This window comes from Octopus bimaculoides, chromosome 28 (assembly GCF_046866305.1).
Source record: "Octopus bimaculoides isolate indiv1 chromosome 28, ASM4686630v1, whole genome shotgun sequence".
In the NCBI taxonomy this organism is placed as follows: domain Eukaryota; kingdom Metazoa; phylum Mollusca; class Cephalopoda; order Octopoda; family Octopodidae; genus Octopus; species Octopus bimaculoides.
The window spans coordinates 11,650,614-11,665,048 of NC_142955.1; the positions used below are offsets into that span (position 1 = coordinate 11,650,614).

The 14,435-nt window shown below is 37.4% G+C and overlaps 1 protein-coding gene across 1 annotated transcript; it reads left to right on the forward strand.

Moving 5' to 3' along the window:
* Positions 1-122: 122 nt before the first annotated feature.
* LOC106878037 (uncharacterized) lies at positions 123-11,026 on the forward strand. The gene is made up of 2 exons (XM_014927121.3): positions 123-2,890; positions 6,752-11,026. Exon 2 carries the CDS (start codon positions 7,099-7,101, stop codon positions 8,032-8,034), a length of 936 nt encoding a protein of 311 aa, XP_014782607.1. The 5' UTR covers positions 123-2,890; positions 6,752-7,098; the 3' UTR covers positions 8,035-11,026.
* The last annotated feature ends 3,409 nt before the right edge of the window (positions 11,027-14,435 follow it).

Genomic DNA, 14,435 nt, shown 5'->3' on the forward strand with positions numbered 1-14,435 from the left:
CCATATCTTTCTTTCTCTCTCTCCCCTTATATCTTTCTTCCTCTCTCTCTCCTTACTTCTTTCCCACTATATCTTTCCTCCTCTCTCTCTCCCTCCTTCTCTCCCACTATATCTTTCTTCCTCTCTTTTCTCCCTCCTTTTCACTTTCTCTGTTTATGTGTGTGTGTGTGTGCATATATTCCTCTATGTGTGTAAAGAGAAGGAAAGTGTTTATGTCAACCATGTTCGATTAATTAACCCTTTAGCATTTAAACTGGCCATATCCAGCCAAAATATTCTACCTGTTTTATGTTCAAAATGGCCAGATCTGGCCTCTCACACCAACCCTAAAATATCATTCCAAATATTAACAGTTATCTCATCAAAATCTCAAAGCTTCAAGATAATGCATGATTAATTCAAAATAATGTGAATAAATAAGCATTACATGTGACAGAACAGACTATGGAGCCTGATGCAGCACTTCAGCATGCCAGCTTCTGTCAAACTGGACAACCCATGACAGTATGGAAAAAGGACGCTAAATGATGATGATGATGATAATGATGATGGTGGTGGTGGTGGTAATGATGATGATCATCATCATCACCATGTTTATGATGATGATGATGATGGTGGTGATCATGAGGATTAATGCCTTATGCTGCTGTTCCTTTATTATTTCAGAATATCAGATGACATTGACATGAAAGATTTATATACCTCACCAATATTTATAGTCTTTTAAAGACTTGAAGAAAATGCTATAGAGAACTCTGTTTATATATACATTTATGGTCAATTATGAAATATTTCTTCTGAATAGGGAATATTTGTAACACTTCTCTTCTTCACTGTCTGGGCATCTTTACAAAATGATTTACAGAGTGTACTACTGGGTGCTTTTACGCAGCATCGACACAGGTGCTTTTTATGTAGCACCAGCACCCACAAGCCTACAAGCTTAGGATTGCTCAGCTGAAAAGGGAAATATGGTAACAAAAGGCTTAAGGCCTTAACCCTTTTGTTACTATATTTCTGTTGAGATGCTCTGCGTTTCAATTAATTTTAAATCTATCAAAGAATTTAGTAAAATAACTTAGTTGTCATTAAGCTAGTGTTAGGAACATAAATTGTGATTAAGGTTTGGCGGAAAATTTTAATTCAGAACTTTTGAAAACAAGACATTTGTACTACAGAGCCAGAGGTGGTTTAAGGCAGGTTAAAGTTACTATTGCTGGATGTCATTGCTAACACCACTCACTTTACAAAGTCTACTGGGTGTACATCTGAGGAGTTTGTAATACCTTTGTTCACTCAAAAATTACTTAACATCATAACTGTCATTTAATATGTACTTTGCTGTCCTGTAACCAGCACCTTTTGAGTGTTGGGCCTCACAGAGGCAATGTGCCTGATACTGATGTCATGTAACTAGCACCTGTGCTGGTGGTATGTAAAAAGCACTTTTTGAGCTTTGGGCCTCATGGAGGAAATGTAGCCATAAAACTACAGATGTGTGGTAAATTGATTTTCTTAAATGTCCCGAAGGATCTTCCGATGTAGTGGATAATTTCTGTTCCCTAGGGGACCTAATTAGCAGTGGAAGCAGATGCATGGAAAGTGTAATTGCTGGAATAAGAATAGGATGGAGAAAATTCAGAGAGCTCTTATCTCTATTGGTGACCAAAAGTTTTTCTCTCTCTCTCTCCAAGTGAAAGGAAGACTGTATAATGCATTCATATGAACACCAATTCTACAGAGTAGTGAGACGTGGGCCCTTAATGCAGAGGACATGTGAAGGCTAGAGAGGAATGAAGCTAGTATGCTTTGCTAGATGTGCCATGTTTGTGTACATGTGTAGCAAAGTGCTAGAGTGCTCAGAGAAAAGTTAGACATAAGAAGAATTAAATACAGCATGCAAGAGACTGCACTGATTTGGTCATGTAATGCAGATGGATGTCAACAACTCCATAAAGAAGTGCCAATCATTCAATGTGAATGGAACTTGTGGAAGAGGGAAACCCAGGAAAACATGGGACAAAGTACTGAAGGATGACCTAAGGACACTGAACCTTACAGAGGAGTTGACATAGAACCAAGATATCTGGTGCCTTGCTATACTCAAGAAAACCAGTTCCTCACAACAGAAGTGTTACTCCCTCTGATGAAGAGGACTGACCTGTAAGAGCCCTGTACCAGTGCCACGGTAAAAGCACTCGTGTTGGTGCCATATAAAAGCGCTTGTGTTGGTACCATGTTAAAAGCACTCAGTACACGCTGTAAAGTGGTTGGCATTAGGAAAGGTATCCAGCTATAGAAACCAAGTCAAATCAGACTGGAACCTGGTGCAGCTCCTCTGCTTGCCAGCGCTGGGCAAACCGTCCAACCCATGCCAGCAGGAAAAACGAACGTTAAAGAATGATAGCGATAATGATGATGTATGTGTGTGCTACAATAATTCTGTAAATATTGAAAATGTAGCTGGCCCACACAAATCACATTTTTCTGTCATCCTATACTAAGTCATACTAGGTAATTTAGTTGTATATACGCTCTGAGTGACGCAAAATATTGAATAAATATTTATATTGCAACTTACAGGCTGAAGTCCACGAAGTCAATGAAAATCTCAACACAATTTCCAACAATTAAACCCGAACAACTGACATTTATTGTATATATAATATATAATTACGACATAGAATATTGTTGAAATAGCTTACAAGTGTGTAAAATGGGGATAAAGAAAATAGTGGAGTGAATTATGAATGGAAATAAAACGAAGAATTCAGTCAGTCAGTAGAGGAATCTGTCGGATAGTTGAGGAAATATATCATATAAAGGGGAACAACTTCCACAATTCTGTGATGTCATCGGGCACTGATTCACTTATTTACGTGTGAAAACGGTAAGTTGACGAAGATTCACTTTAACATTTGTAATAATGTCTGCTAATAATAAAATTATGCGAACCCTTTGAGGATGGAGTAATTATGTACAAGTGAAATGCATTAAAAAAAATATTTAGAAAAATACGCTACTTCGTCCTGTGTACAGGATAATATCCTTCCAAAATGAAATATTGATCAGTTTTGAAAACCCAGTTTTCATGTTACATGTGGTTTAAAGCCACTCCGGCGATATAAGATCGCCGTAACTCCTATTCATTTTGCCCAGATTACATAAGATTGAATTTTACTTGAGTATATACTGTAATTTAGAACACAAATCTAATGTCACGTCCTTTTTGAGTGTCTGAGTAAACATGAATAAGAACAAACATCCTATTGGGATTTGAACTCAAGAAAAAAAAGGCATGTAAAGTTACCTCAAGAATAACTAGCTTCTGGTAACCAAACGTTCGCAGCGACATCGCATTCTGATTCTTCAATGCTCTTCCTATCGTGAAGCAGATTTCGAAAAGCTATATCTGTTTTTCATCCCCTTTTTAATCGTTTCAATTTTTGGCCCTTAGCCAGAAATTTTGGTGGCTAAGATGTAGTCAATTACATCGACAACCGTGCATGACTGGTACTCTAATTTATCGACCTCAAAAGTGATAAAAACTAAGTTGACTCTGGTGGCAATTGAACTCAAAACGTACATAAATATAGACAACTACAAAACATACCGATCAGTGTTTTTCTAACACGCTAACGTTTCTGCCAGCTCGACATATTGACAATCTTTTTATTTAAATACAAACTTGTTTGTACAGAAACTGGCCTGTGGTCATGTTGATTTGAATATTACCCAGATGTCATAAACACATTTTATGGGAATACCGGGCTTAACCGTACAAAATACAAATTTATGAAAACAAATGATTGACAATCTGGTTTATTTTAGCTTTTGTTCATATACTAAATTGCATGAAATAATATTCAGTTAAATTGACGGCAGAGGTAAAGATCATAGACCGCATCCCCTTTGGGATTTTTTTTTTCTTTTTTACAGGAACACACTATATCGAGGGCGGAGATTCCGAATTGGCACTATCATGCTATTAGCTGTCAGAAGTGAAAGTGCTCACTGCTAGTGAAGTATCTGTCTGTTGCTGGCCTGTCGATTCTTTGGCTACTGACAGCTAATACCATGACTGGCCGGAGCGAGCTATATGTCTGTCTGTCTGTCTCTCTATCTATCTATCTATTACTCGAAAGTTCGCGCTAGCTAGTCGTGAGTGGTCGATCCTATTATTTTTAAACTTCAAACTTCATTTGTTTTCTATTTTGATAAATTCTCTCTGTTGAAAATTATATTTTTATATTTTAAATAATTTGCAATTTCAGGAAATATGTTTTTTATATTAAATTTGTGTTTTCTACTCACGACTAGCTAGCGCGGACGCGCGAACTTTCGAGTAATAGATAGATAGAGAGAGAGACAGACAGACAGACAGACATATAGCTCGCTCCGGCCAGTCATGGTATTAGCTGTCAGTAGCCAAAGAATCGACAGGCCAGCAACAGACAGGCAGACAGACAAACAGATACTTCACTAGCAGTGAGCACTTTCACTTCTGACAGCTAATAGCATGATAGTGCCTCCGAATTTGCCAAAAAATCTGCATTTCAAAATTTAAACCTCTCCCCACCCAATTTCTTAAATTTTCACTTAAAAAAAATTTTTTTTTTAAATTGGCGAAATACGTAGAGAAAAACGGAGATTATGAGTCTGAAAAATAAATAAATAAATAAACACCCTCCCCTCCGCCCTATGACAAGAAGTGAAATTAAAGTGTTTTCTTTACTAATGTTTCACGCATACATAGAATTAAAAAATATCAGATGCAAGAAGTATCTAAACAGAAAACCTGACATGCTAGAAACACGTTTTTAAAATTTTAATACAAATTACCAAAGAAGAAAAAATTTAAAAATTTCAAATACAGAGATTATGATTGTAAAAAAAATTGTTTATAAAATTTCAATTTTTCAAAAAAAAAAAATCCATTCACAAGGCTTTGGTCAGCCCGAGTCTATAATAGAAGACACTTGCCCAAGGTGCCATGCTGTGGGACTGAACCTGGGACCATGTGGCTGGTAAGCAAGTTACTTACCACACAACCACTCCTGCACCTATATATAAAATAGTAGTAAGATCCAATTCATCATAGTAAAACTGTTGGTTAGTCTCTAGCATATGCAGGCTGTCGTATAGAAAACACAAAGGAAACGATAGTCAATCAATAAAATATATTAATCCGTGTATCAAATACACTTCATCCCATATTAGAATTAGAAACTAATTCTGATAAGATGACAGAAGTTATACAACTCCTCTCCAAAAGCAACTTATACTTTTCAATGTTGTTGTTGGCACTCCATCGCTTACAACGTTGAGGATTCCAGTTGATCCGATCAACAGAACAGCCTGCTCGTGAAATTAACATGCAAGTGGCTGAGCACTCCACAGACATGTGTACCCTTAATGTAATTCTCGGGGATATTCAGTGTGACACAGAGTGTGACAAGGCTGACCCTTTGAATTACAGGCACAACAGAAACAGGAAGTAAGAGTGAGAGAAAGTTGTGAAAGAGTACAGCAGGGTTTGCCACCATCCTCTGCCGGAGCCTCGTGGAGGTTTAGGTGTTTTCGCTCAATAAACACTCACAATACCCTGTCTGGGAATCGAAACCACGATCCTATGACCGCAAGTCTGCTGCCCAAACCACTGGGCCATTGTGAATGAAAGGAATGGAAGAAGTAGTTATGAAACAATTTAATGTTTCATGGTATCAACATTGTTCAGTTTTGAAACATGTGTACTACATAGTTATTATTCACACACACACACGTCATCATCATCATCATGTAGCATGTTTTCTATGCCAGCATGTGTAAGACAGTTTGAATGGAACTGGTAAGCTGGAGAGTTGCACTGGGTTCCAGTCTGATTTTGGCTTGGTTTCTATGGCTGGATGCCCTTCCTAACGCCAACCATCCCACAGAGTGTACAGTTTTCCTTTTGCGTGTCACTAGCACAGGTGCCTTTTATATGTCACCGGCACAGGTGCCTTTCACTTGTCATCTGCATGAGTGCCTTTTATGTGCCACCAGCATGGGTCCCTTTCACATGTCACTGGCAAAGGTGCCTCTTATGTGTCACCGGCACAGGTGCATTCACATGTCACTGGCATGAGTGTCTTGTATGTGTCACCAGCACAGGTGCTTTTTACATGTTACTGGCACAGGTGGATTTCATATGTCACTGGCACAGGTGCCTTTTACATGTCACCTGCATGGGTGCCTTTTATGTGTCAATGCCACAGATACCCCTTATGTATCACTGGCACAGGTGCCCCTTATGTGGGTGCATTTTACATGCCACCAGCATGAGTGTCTTGTATGTGTCATTAGCATGGGTGCCTTTTACGTGTCAATGGCACAGGTGTCTTCTACATGTCATTGGCACAAGTGCCTTTCACATCTCACTGACATGGGTGCCTCTTACGTGTCAATGGCACAGGTGCCTCTTTTGTGTCACTGCCACTGGTGCCTTTTGTGAATCACCAGCATAAGTGCCTTTTACATATCCCCAGCACTGGCTACGGCTATGATTTCACTTTGCCTGACACACACATATGCTCTTTTTTAATCTATACGCATCATAAACATAAGATACATTGCATAAGGATAATTGTCCAGGTAAATGTTTATTTCGACTGTTCATTTCTTGAGAAATGTAGTAAAATTTCCACAATTGCATTTCTACCTTGTAACTATCCTCTGTATGTTACACTATTGTTTCTCTGTTATATTTCAGAATACCAAGTGACATCGATGGCAAAGAATTGTATACATGAGATACATCATCAATATTTATCAACTTTTATGACAAAGAGAGAAGCTTATAAATTTTCCTGTTGACTTCATCAGAATATACAGTGAAATTTTTCTTTTAACCAGAGTTTGATAGCAAGTTTTCTTCACTATCTGAAATGTTTACCAGTTAATTTGCATTCTATGTAGTTAAGCTTTGAGAAATTTGCAAAGAATGTTTTCTAACGTCTTCAGATATCAACAAAGATCATAGTTGTTGGAAATATAGCAGAAAAAATTTTTTGTTAAGAAGTGAAACATTTTTGTATTGTGGTGAAGAAAAAAAAAGTTATGGAAAATGAAATATGGGAGAACAAGGCTAAATTTAAATCAGAGTCTGAAAAGAATGATTTTTCTGATGTTGCATTGAAAGAGAAAGAAAAAACATTGTACTATTGTGATATCTGTGGCAGATCATTCTCTCAAAGAGGTACTCTCACTACCCACAAACGTATTCATACAGGAGAGAAACCATATTACTGTGATATCTGTGGCACATCATTCTCTCTAAACCATCATTTAACAACTCACAAACGTATTCATACAGGAGAGAAACAATTTCACTGTGATATCTGTGGTAAATCATTCTCTCATGGAAATACCTTAACTATACATAAACGTATTCATACAGGGGAGAAGCCATATTGCTGTGATATCTGTTGTAAGTCATTTTCTCGAAGTTGTGAATTAACGACACATAAACACATTCACACGGGAGAGAAACCATATCATTGTGACATTTGTGGTAAATCATTCTCTGGAAGTAGTAACTTTTCCAGACACAAACGCATTCATACAGGAGAGAAACCATATCATTGTAATATCTGTGGTAAAACATGCTCTGGAAGCAGTGACTTAAGTAAGCACAGACGTATTCATACAGGAGAGAAGCCATATCACTGTGATATCTGTGATAAGTCATTTTCTGTAAGTAGTGACTTAATTATACACAAACGTATTCATACAGGTGAAAAACCATATCACTGTGATATCTGTGGTAAATCATTCTCTCAGGCAAGTGAGTTAACGAAACACAAACGTATTCATACAGGAGAGAAACCATATCATTGTGTTATCTGTGGCAAATCATTTTCTCATGGAAATACTCTGACTATACACAAACGTATTCATACAGGAGAGAAACCATATCACTGTGACATCTGTGGTAAGTCATTCTCTCAAAAAAGTAACTTAACTACACATGTAGGTAGTCATACAAGGCAGTAACTGTATCATCTCATCATCACTATTTTTAAATGTTCACTATTCCTTGATTGCATGGGTTAAAATGGAATTAGTTGAGGCAGATCTACTATACCTGAATATCCTTCCTGTTGCCAAACCTCACTTACTTTTGAGCAAGGTAATATTTTCCCATGGCCTGATATATTTTTCACAGAAGTCTGGTTAACAAACAACCCTGCTTGTATGACAATGGCACTAATTTACAACCATCACATAATGTCTTTTGAGTATATTCTCAGCAACCCGAAAATGATATAAAATTGGTTCACTCTTAAAATAGTCACCCAATATTTTATATATGTGTAACCAAAACTTTAACTGACACAACCATAAACTACAGAATTCACAGACTTGATCATTAACCCTTTAGCATTCAAATTTTTCTGTCAAATCTAATGCTTATTTATTCACATTTTTTAAAATTAATTATGTATTATCTTGTAGCTTTGAGATCTTGAAGATGTGATTGTTTATTTTTAGAATGACATTGTGGACTTGGTGAAAGAGGTTGTATCTGGCCATTTTCAACATAAAACAAGTAGAATATTTGGGCCAGATATGATCCTGGTTTAAATACTAAAGGGTTAAACCAGTAGTTCTCAACTGGGGTCCACATAAGATTTTGCTGTTAAAATTTATGTGCAATAAATTGGTTATATTTCCCCAATACGCAAAATATTTTAACAAATTTTATTATACGATTCCTAATAATATTCTTTTCTACTCTGGGCACAAGGCCTGAAATTTTTTGGGGAGGGGGCCAGTTGATTAGATCAACCCCAGTACACAACTGGTACTTAATTTATCGACCCTGAAAGGAGGAAAGGCAAAGTCGACCTTGGCGGAATTTGAACTTAGAACGTCAAGACAGACAAAATACCGCTAAGCATTTCGCCCGGCGTGCTAACGTTTCTGACAGCTTGTCGCCTTACACTTCCTAATAATATTAAATTACAAAAATGTTACGGGATCTTTTTAAACATCAAATGTTTATTAGGGTTCAGTAAAGTAAAATAGGAATAAAAGGGGTCCATAGTTATAAAAAATGGTTTCACTCACTGTTTTGAATTTGTTGACATTATGAGGTGGTATCAGATAGTTCCTGGACTAGTACTGTAGCACACCAACAGATGGCATTACAACATGGTTGTGTGTGCAGTGAGAGCTAGCATTGGCCTGCATGAGGCAGTGTGCCAAGTGACATTTGTGCACTGTGGTCTTGGTCATTGCCTCCGTGAGGCCCAACACTCGAAAGAAGCATTCAGAGTTCAAATTTCGCCAAGGTTGACTTTACCTTTCATCCTTTTGGAGGTTGATGTAATCAACTAGCACCCTCCCCCAAAATTACAGGCCTTGTGCCTATAGTAGAAAGAATAATTATTATTTTAGTTTCTTAAAGTTCTTACATCACACATTCTGTGACCTCTTCAGTGACTCTGTCTCACGTGTCTCCTCTTGTTCTACTTATTCCATTTTGTCTTTCTATAGTATGAGCTTATTTTCAACATACCTAAGAATTGAAATTTCATATATTCTTTTAATTGTTTCAGTCATTTGACTGTAGCCATACTCAAGCACCACCTTTAGTCAAACAAATTGACCCCAGGACTTATTCTTTGTAAGCCTGGTACTTATTCTACTTATTCTCTTTTGCTGAACTGCTAAATTACGGGGACATAAACATACCAGCATCAGTTGTCAAACACACACACACACGATGGGCTTCTTTCAGTTTTTGTCTACCAAATCCACTCACAGGCTTTGGTCAGCCTGACGCTATAGTAGAACACACTTGCCCAAGGTGCCATGCAGTGGGACTGAACCCAGAACCATGTGGTTGGTAAGCAAGCTACTTACCACATAGCCACTCCTGCAAGATTCATAAAGTTCATTGATCAGTTATCTTTAGTTGTGCTCATGCAACCACTTGCAAGAAGAAAATCAATTCTATAACTGTTTTCCCTGCGCACGATAATAAGAAAGCTCACTAGTATAATAACTACAAGTGGGCAGAATAGCTAAAGCAAAAGAATATACATGAATATATATTACAATCGTTAATATAAGCTTGTTGATTTGTTATGTTATTGTTTAATCACTGATTTCAGATAATGTAGTGGAGAATTGAATTAGTATCAATGTCTGACTTGTAACATCAAAAGATTTCGAATTATCTCTGTTCATTAAACCTGTAAGCATCTTACTATCACATGTAGCACTTGAATCAGCACTAGATTAACCCATTAGGCAAAATAAGTATTGGGTTGTCCGGAAGTTCGTGCCGTTTTTAAAGGAAAGAAAAAGGTCAATAAATACTTGCCATTACATTTTTAATCAACCAAATATGAACCATTTTGTTGCACAATGCATCTCCATCTTTCTTTTAACTTGAAAATACCCTCTTCCCAGAATTGAGGTGGTTTCATGGCAAATAAGTCAAAGGGTAAGCTACTATAAATCGGCACGAACTTTCCAGACAACACAATACATGCTCAGGGCATCAAGGGATGGGGGTACCACAGAAATGAAAATGGTTTATTTTATTTTATTTCTTTTTTTTTTTCTACTCAAGCCACAAGGCCCGAAATTTTGGGGGAGTTGGGGGGGGGGGGCAGTCAATAAGATCAACCCCAGTATGTAAGGGATACTTAATTTATCAACCCTGAAAGGATGAAAGGCAAAATCGACCTCAGCGGAATTTAAAATGGTTTATGGCAAAGAAATCACTTTAAACTTACTAAAATAGTACTCGTAATGCGTTACCTCTAACCCTAAGTATAGAAGCAGAAGTTTTGTGTAAAATTAATTTTAACGATATCTTCAAACACTTTGCAATTGCAAAAACAAAAAAAAAGACGAAGGAGAAAACTTTTCAAATATAAATAAAGTGGAAGCGTACAATAAAAAACATTATTTTCCATCTTACTCTGAATTTTGTTTCATTTTGAAAAATAAAAATTTGTTTTATGGCTTATCATTGTTTACATTTTGAATTATTTTTGTTTACATTTTGAACCATTTACATATGCCTGAGGGCACCAAAATCTTTTAAGTGCTTAGGGCTTCTATAGATCTTAATCCAGCTCTGATTTGAATCCAAGTTTTCAAATAACTTGGACTCATTATTTACATGTCGAATGTAAATAATGCACATAATTCCTCATCTCTTAAATATAGAACTGTATTAACTTGGACTCAATATTTCAGTTTAGAATTGTTATTCTGCACATAAAAGTTAGGATGAAGAAATAGTATTTTCCACTGTAGTTATTTATATTCACTTCTGTATAGTTACTCTATTCATGAAAGGTCTCCATAAAGGCATTTGTTTTTCATATGTTGCTGCCATTTGTAGCATCCTTGTGTAGCATCCATTTATCCGGTTTAATAATTTCTTGTCAGTGTCCATGTTTCATTGCCATATGATGTCACTGTTTCAACAGCAGCAATGAATAAGCTTGATTTTGATTTGCCTGGGCAATTTGGAGTTCCAGTCTAAAGAGGTATCTTAAAGATCAAAATCTAGATATGATGGAGCAAAACAGACATCATACTCAGAAAGAGCATCCGAAAATTAACTAAAACTCAGCCTAATTATCTCTGACAAAAGAAACTTATTTTGATTTTGGCATGCAGCACAATTATTAATAAATACAACTATTGTATTTAGAACTCTGAAGAGATATATTAGAATTTGATCAAATGGAATTGGGTGTTAAATTTATCTTTGGTAAATCTGGAAGAGTCTACATGACAAACTCCAAGACATCACCCAGTTGGCCACCTGATGCTTAGTTTGTCATTCGTTGAGTACATCTTGGGCTTCATCTACAAGGAGATTTGTGCTGTGCTTCAGCTGTTTCTCAAGAATATGTGATCAGATCTCTTTTGCCTCAAACTGGTCAACTCAGATTTACACTACAGCTTTCTGATTCATCATCATCATCATCGATTAACGTCCATTTTCCATGCTGGCATGGGTTGGACAATTTTACTGAGATCTGGAGAGTCAGCAGCTGCACCAGGCTCCAATCTGGTCTGGCAGAGTTTCTACAGCTGGATGCCCTTCCTAACGCCAACCACTCCAAGAGTGTAGCGGGTGCTTTTACGTGCTACCGGCACAGGAGCCAGTCAGGGGGTACTGGCATTGGTCACAATTGGTTGGTGCTTTTTATGTACCACTGGCACAGGAGCCAGTCAGGCGGACCTGGCATCGACCACGTTCGGATGGTGCTTTTTACAGCATCGTTAATTTACCTCCAACTGCTTTATTGGCATTTCGCTTCTTTGTCTCAGTTTCTTCGCTGGATTTTTTTTTATATAATTTAGTTTTTGTCAATTTATAAAATTTATTTTTCTACTGTAGCTTCATCTCTTTCAGTTTTAATATTTTGGGGGGTTTTGTTGTAATAAAACAGTTTTTCTGTCTGTAGAAAGGCATTAGCTATTAAAAGAGTGAACTTGCAGGAAAAATGCAAGCACAGTAGTGATATTCTTAATTAACTGATCCTGGATTTGTTGAGAGTATTGCAACAATAGTCGGAATTGGAATTCAAATAAAATGCTTTTTGTAGGGATTTCAGAAAAGATTAAGAGGGAAACTAAGTTGCCCTTATTACTTGTGAGCTGAAAAGATACTGCTGTCTATTTGACTGTTTGTTACCAGGCAAGTTAAAATGTATTCTAATCACTCGTCCCCACCACTATATGAGCTCATTTCTGTATACCTAAACATCAGCTCAGCCATAGTTGGGAAAACATTGTTGGTAATATGGCTAAGTTTGAAGGGCTGTTTTTTTTTCCCAAAGCTTTTTCTCATGGGCATGTCTAATTGAGATCATACCCACTGGTTTATGCAGTCTCTCTTTACAAAGGAGATGATAGAGGACTGACATGTGGTGCATTGTTGTACTTGAGAAGACCTGCTCACAACAGAATTTAGTTCCTCAAACCAAGGTGCCATGTAAAAAGCACTGGTGATGGTGCCACATAAAAAGCACATACTTTGTGGAGTGGTTGGCATTAGGAAGGGCAACCAGCTGTAGAAACCAAGCCAAGACAGACTATGGAACTGGGTGCAGCCCTGCCAAGTTGTCCAACCCATGCCAGCATGAAAAACAGACGTTGAATGATGGTGATGATGGGAATGGTAAATTCAATTATCTTTCTTTTGGGGATGAAAGGTTTGTTGGTCTAGCATTATAGAAGTGATGAAGACTGTGTGTGAGGGGTGGGAAACAGTTTCTAGATATAAACCCAACAATGTTGAATCACCAAAAGGAGAACGAGAGATAGAGGGTAGGGGAATACAGTGAGTGGTAAACATTAGTTTGTTAGGAAGATGAGCTGATCTGCTGGGGAGAGATTTATCAGGGACAGATTGTGTGCAGGGGCATAAATGCTTCATTTGAGTCTTGTTTTTATTTAGATGGATGGGTCTTCCCCTGTACACCAAACTATCAATCATCTCACTTGTCATCTCCTCTGTGAGGTTCAACATCTGAAAGTCATTTTCACCTCTTCATCCCACATCTCTTTTGGTCTTCCTCTTCTACAGATTCCATTCACATTTAGCCACTGACACTTCAACCAGAGGCTTCTCTCTTGCACACATCCTTATATTCAATTTTAATCTCAACACATTTACAATTTGTTGCACATGTTCACTGACATTGCACATTCTGTAGAGCAATCTTGCTTCATTTCTTTCAAGCCCATGCATGTCCTCTGCATTCATTATTATGTAGCATTGCTGTTCATATACATGAATCGTGCAATCTGTCTTTCACTCTGAGAAAGCAATCCTTTGTTACCAACAAAATAGCTTTTTCAACTATTCCCAGCTAGTTCTTATTCTAGCAGCCATGCTTTCAGGGCATCCTTCTCCACTGCTAATTAGGTCACTTACATAGCAAAAACTATCTACAACCTCTAAAGATCTTCCTGGGCATTGCAGGAATCTATTTTCTGTGTTCTTAGTGTTCACTATTCCAGCACACCTGTCACACACAAAGACTACTTTGTCAGTTAATCATCCTGTGATTCTACAGCATTTTTAGGTGTCCATAGCTTACATTGCATGCACCATATGGAATTTCAACCTACACCTTCTCGACATGTAAAGCAGGACCATTTCCCTAAAGAGATTAGTAATTTGTCTGTTTTCCTGCTTACTAGAACTTTGGTCTTTGCTAATTTAACTCTAAGGCCACTTGATTCCTGGTTTTACTGGCACACCTGAAGTTTCTTCTTTAATTCCACTGTAGATTCAGCTATAAAAACACGGTCATTAGCATAAAGAATCTCTCATGTACACTCAGTCTTCAACTCTTCTGTTATTGCCAAGAACACTGTGAAAAAATAAGTACTGATCTCCTACCTGC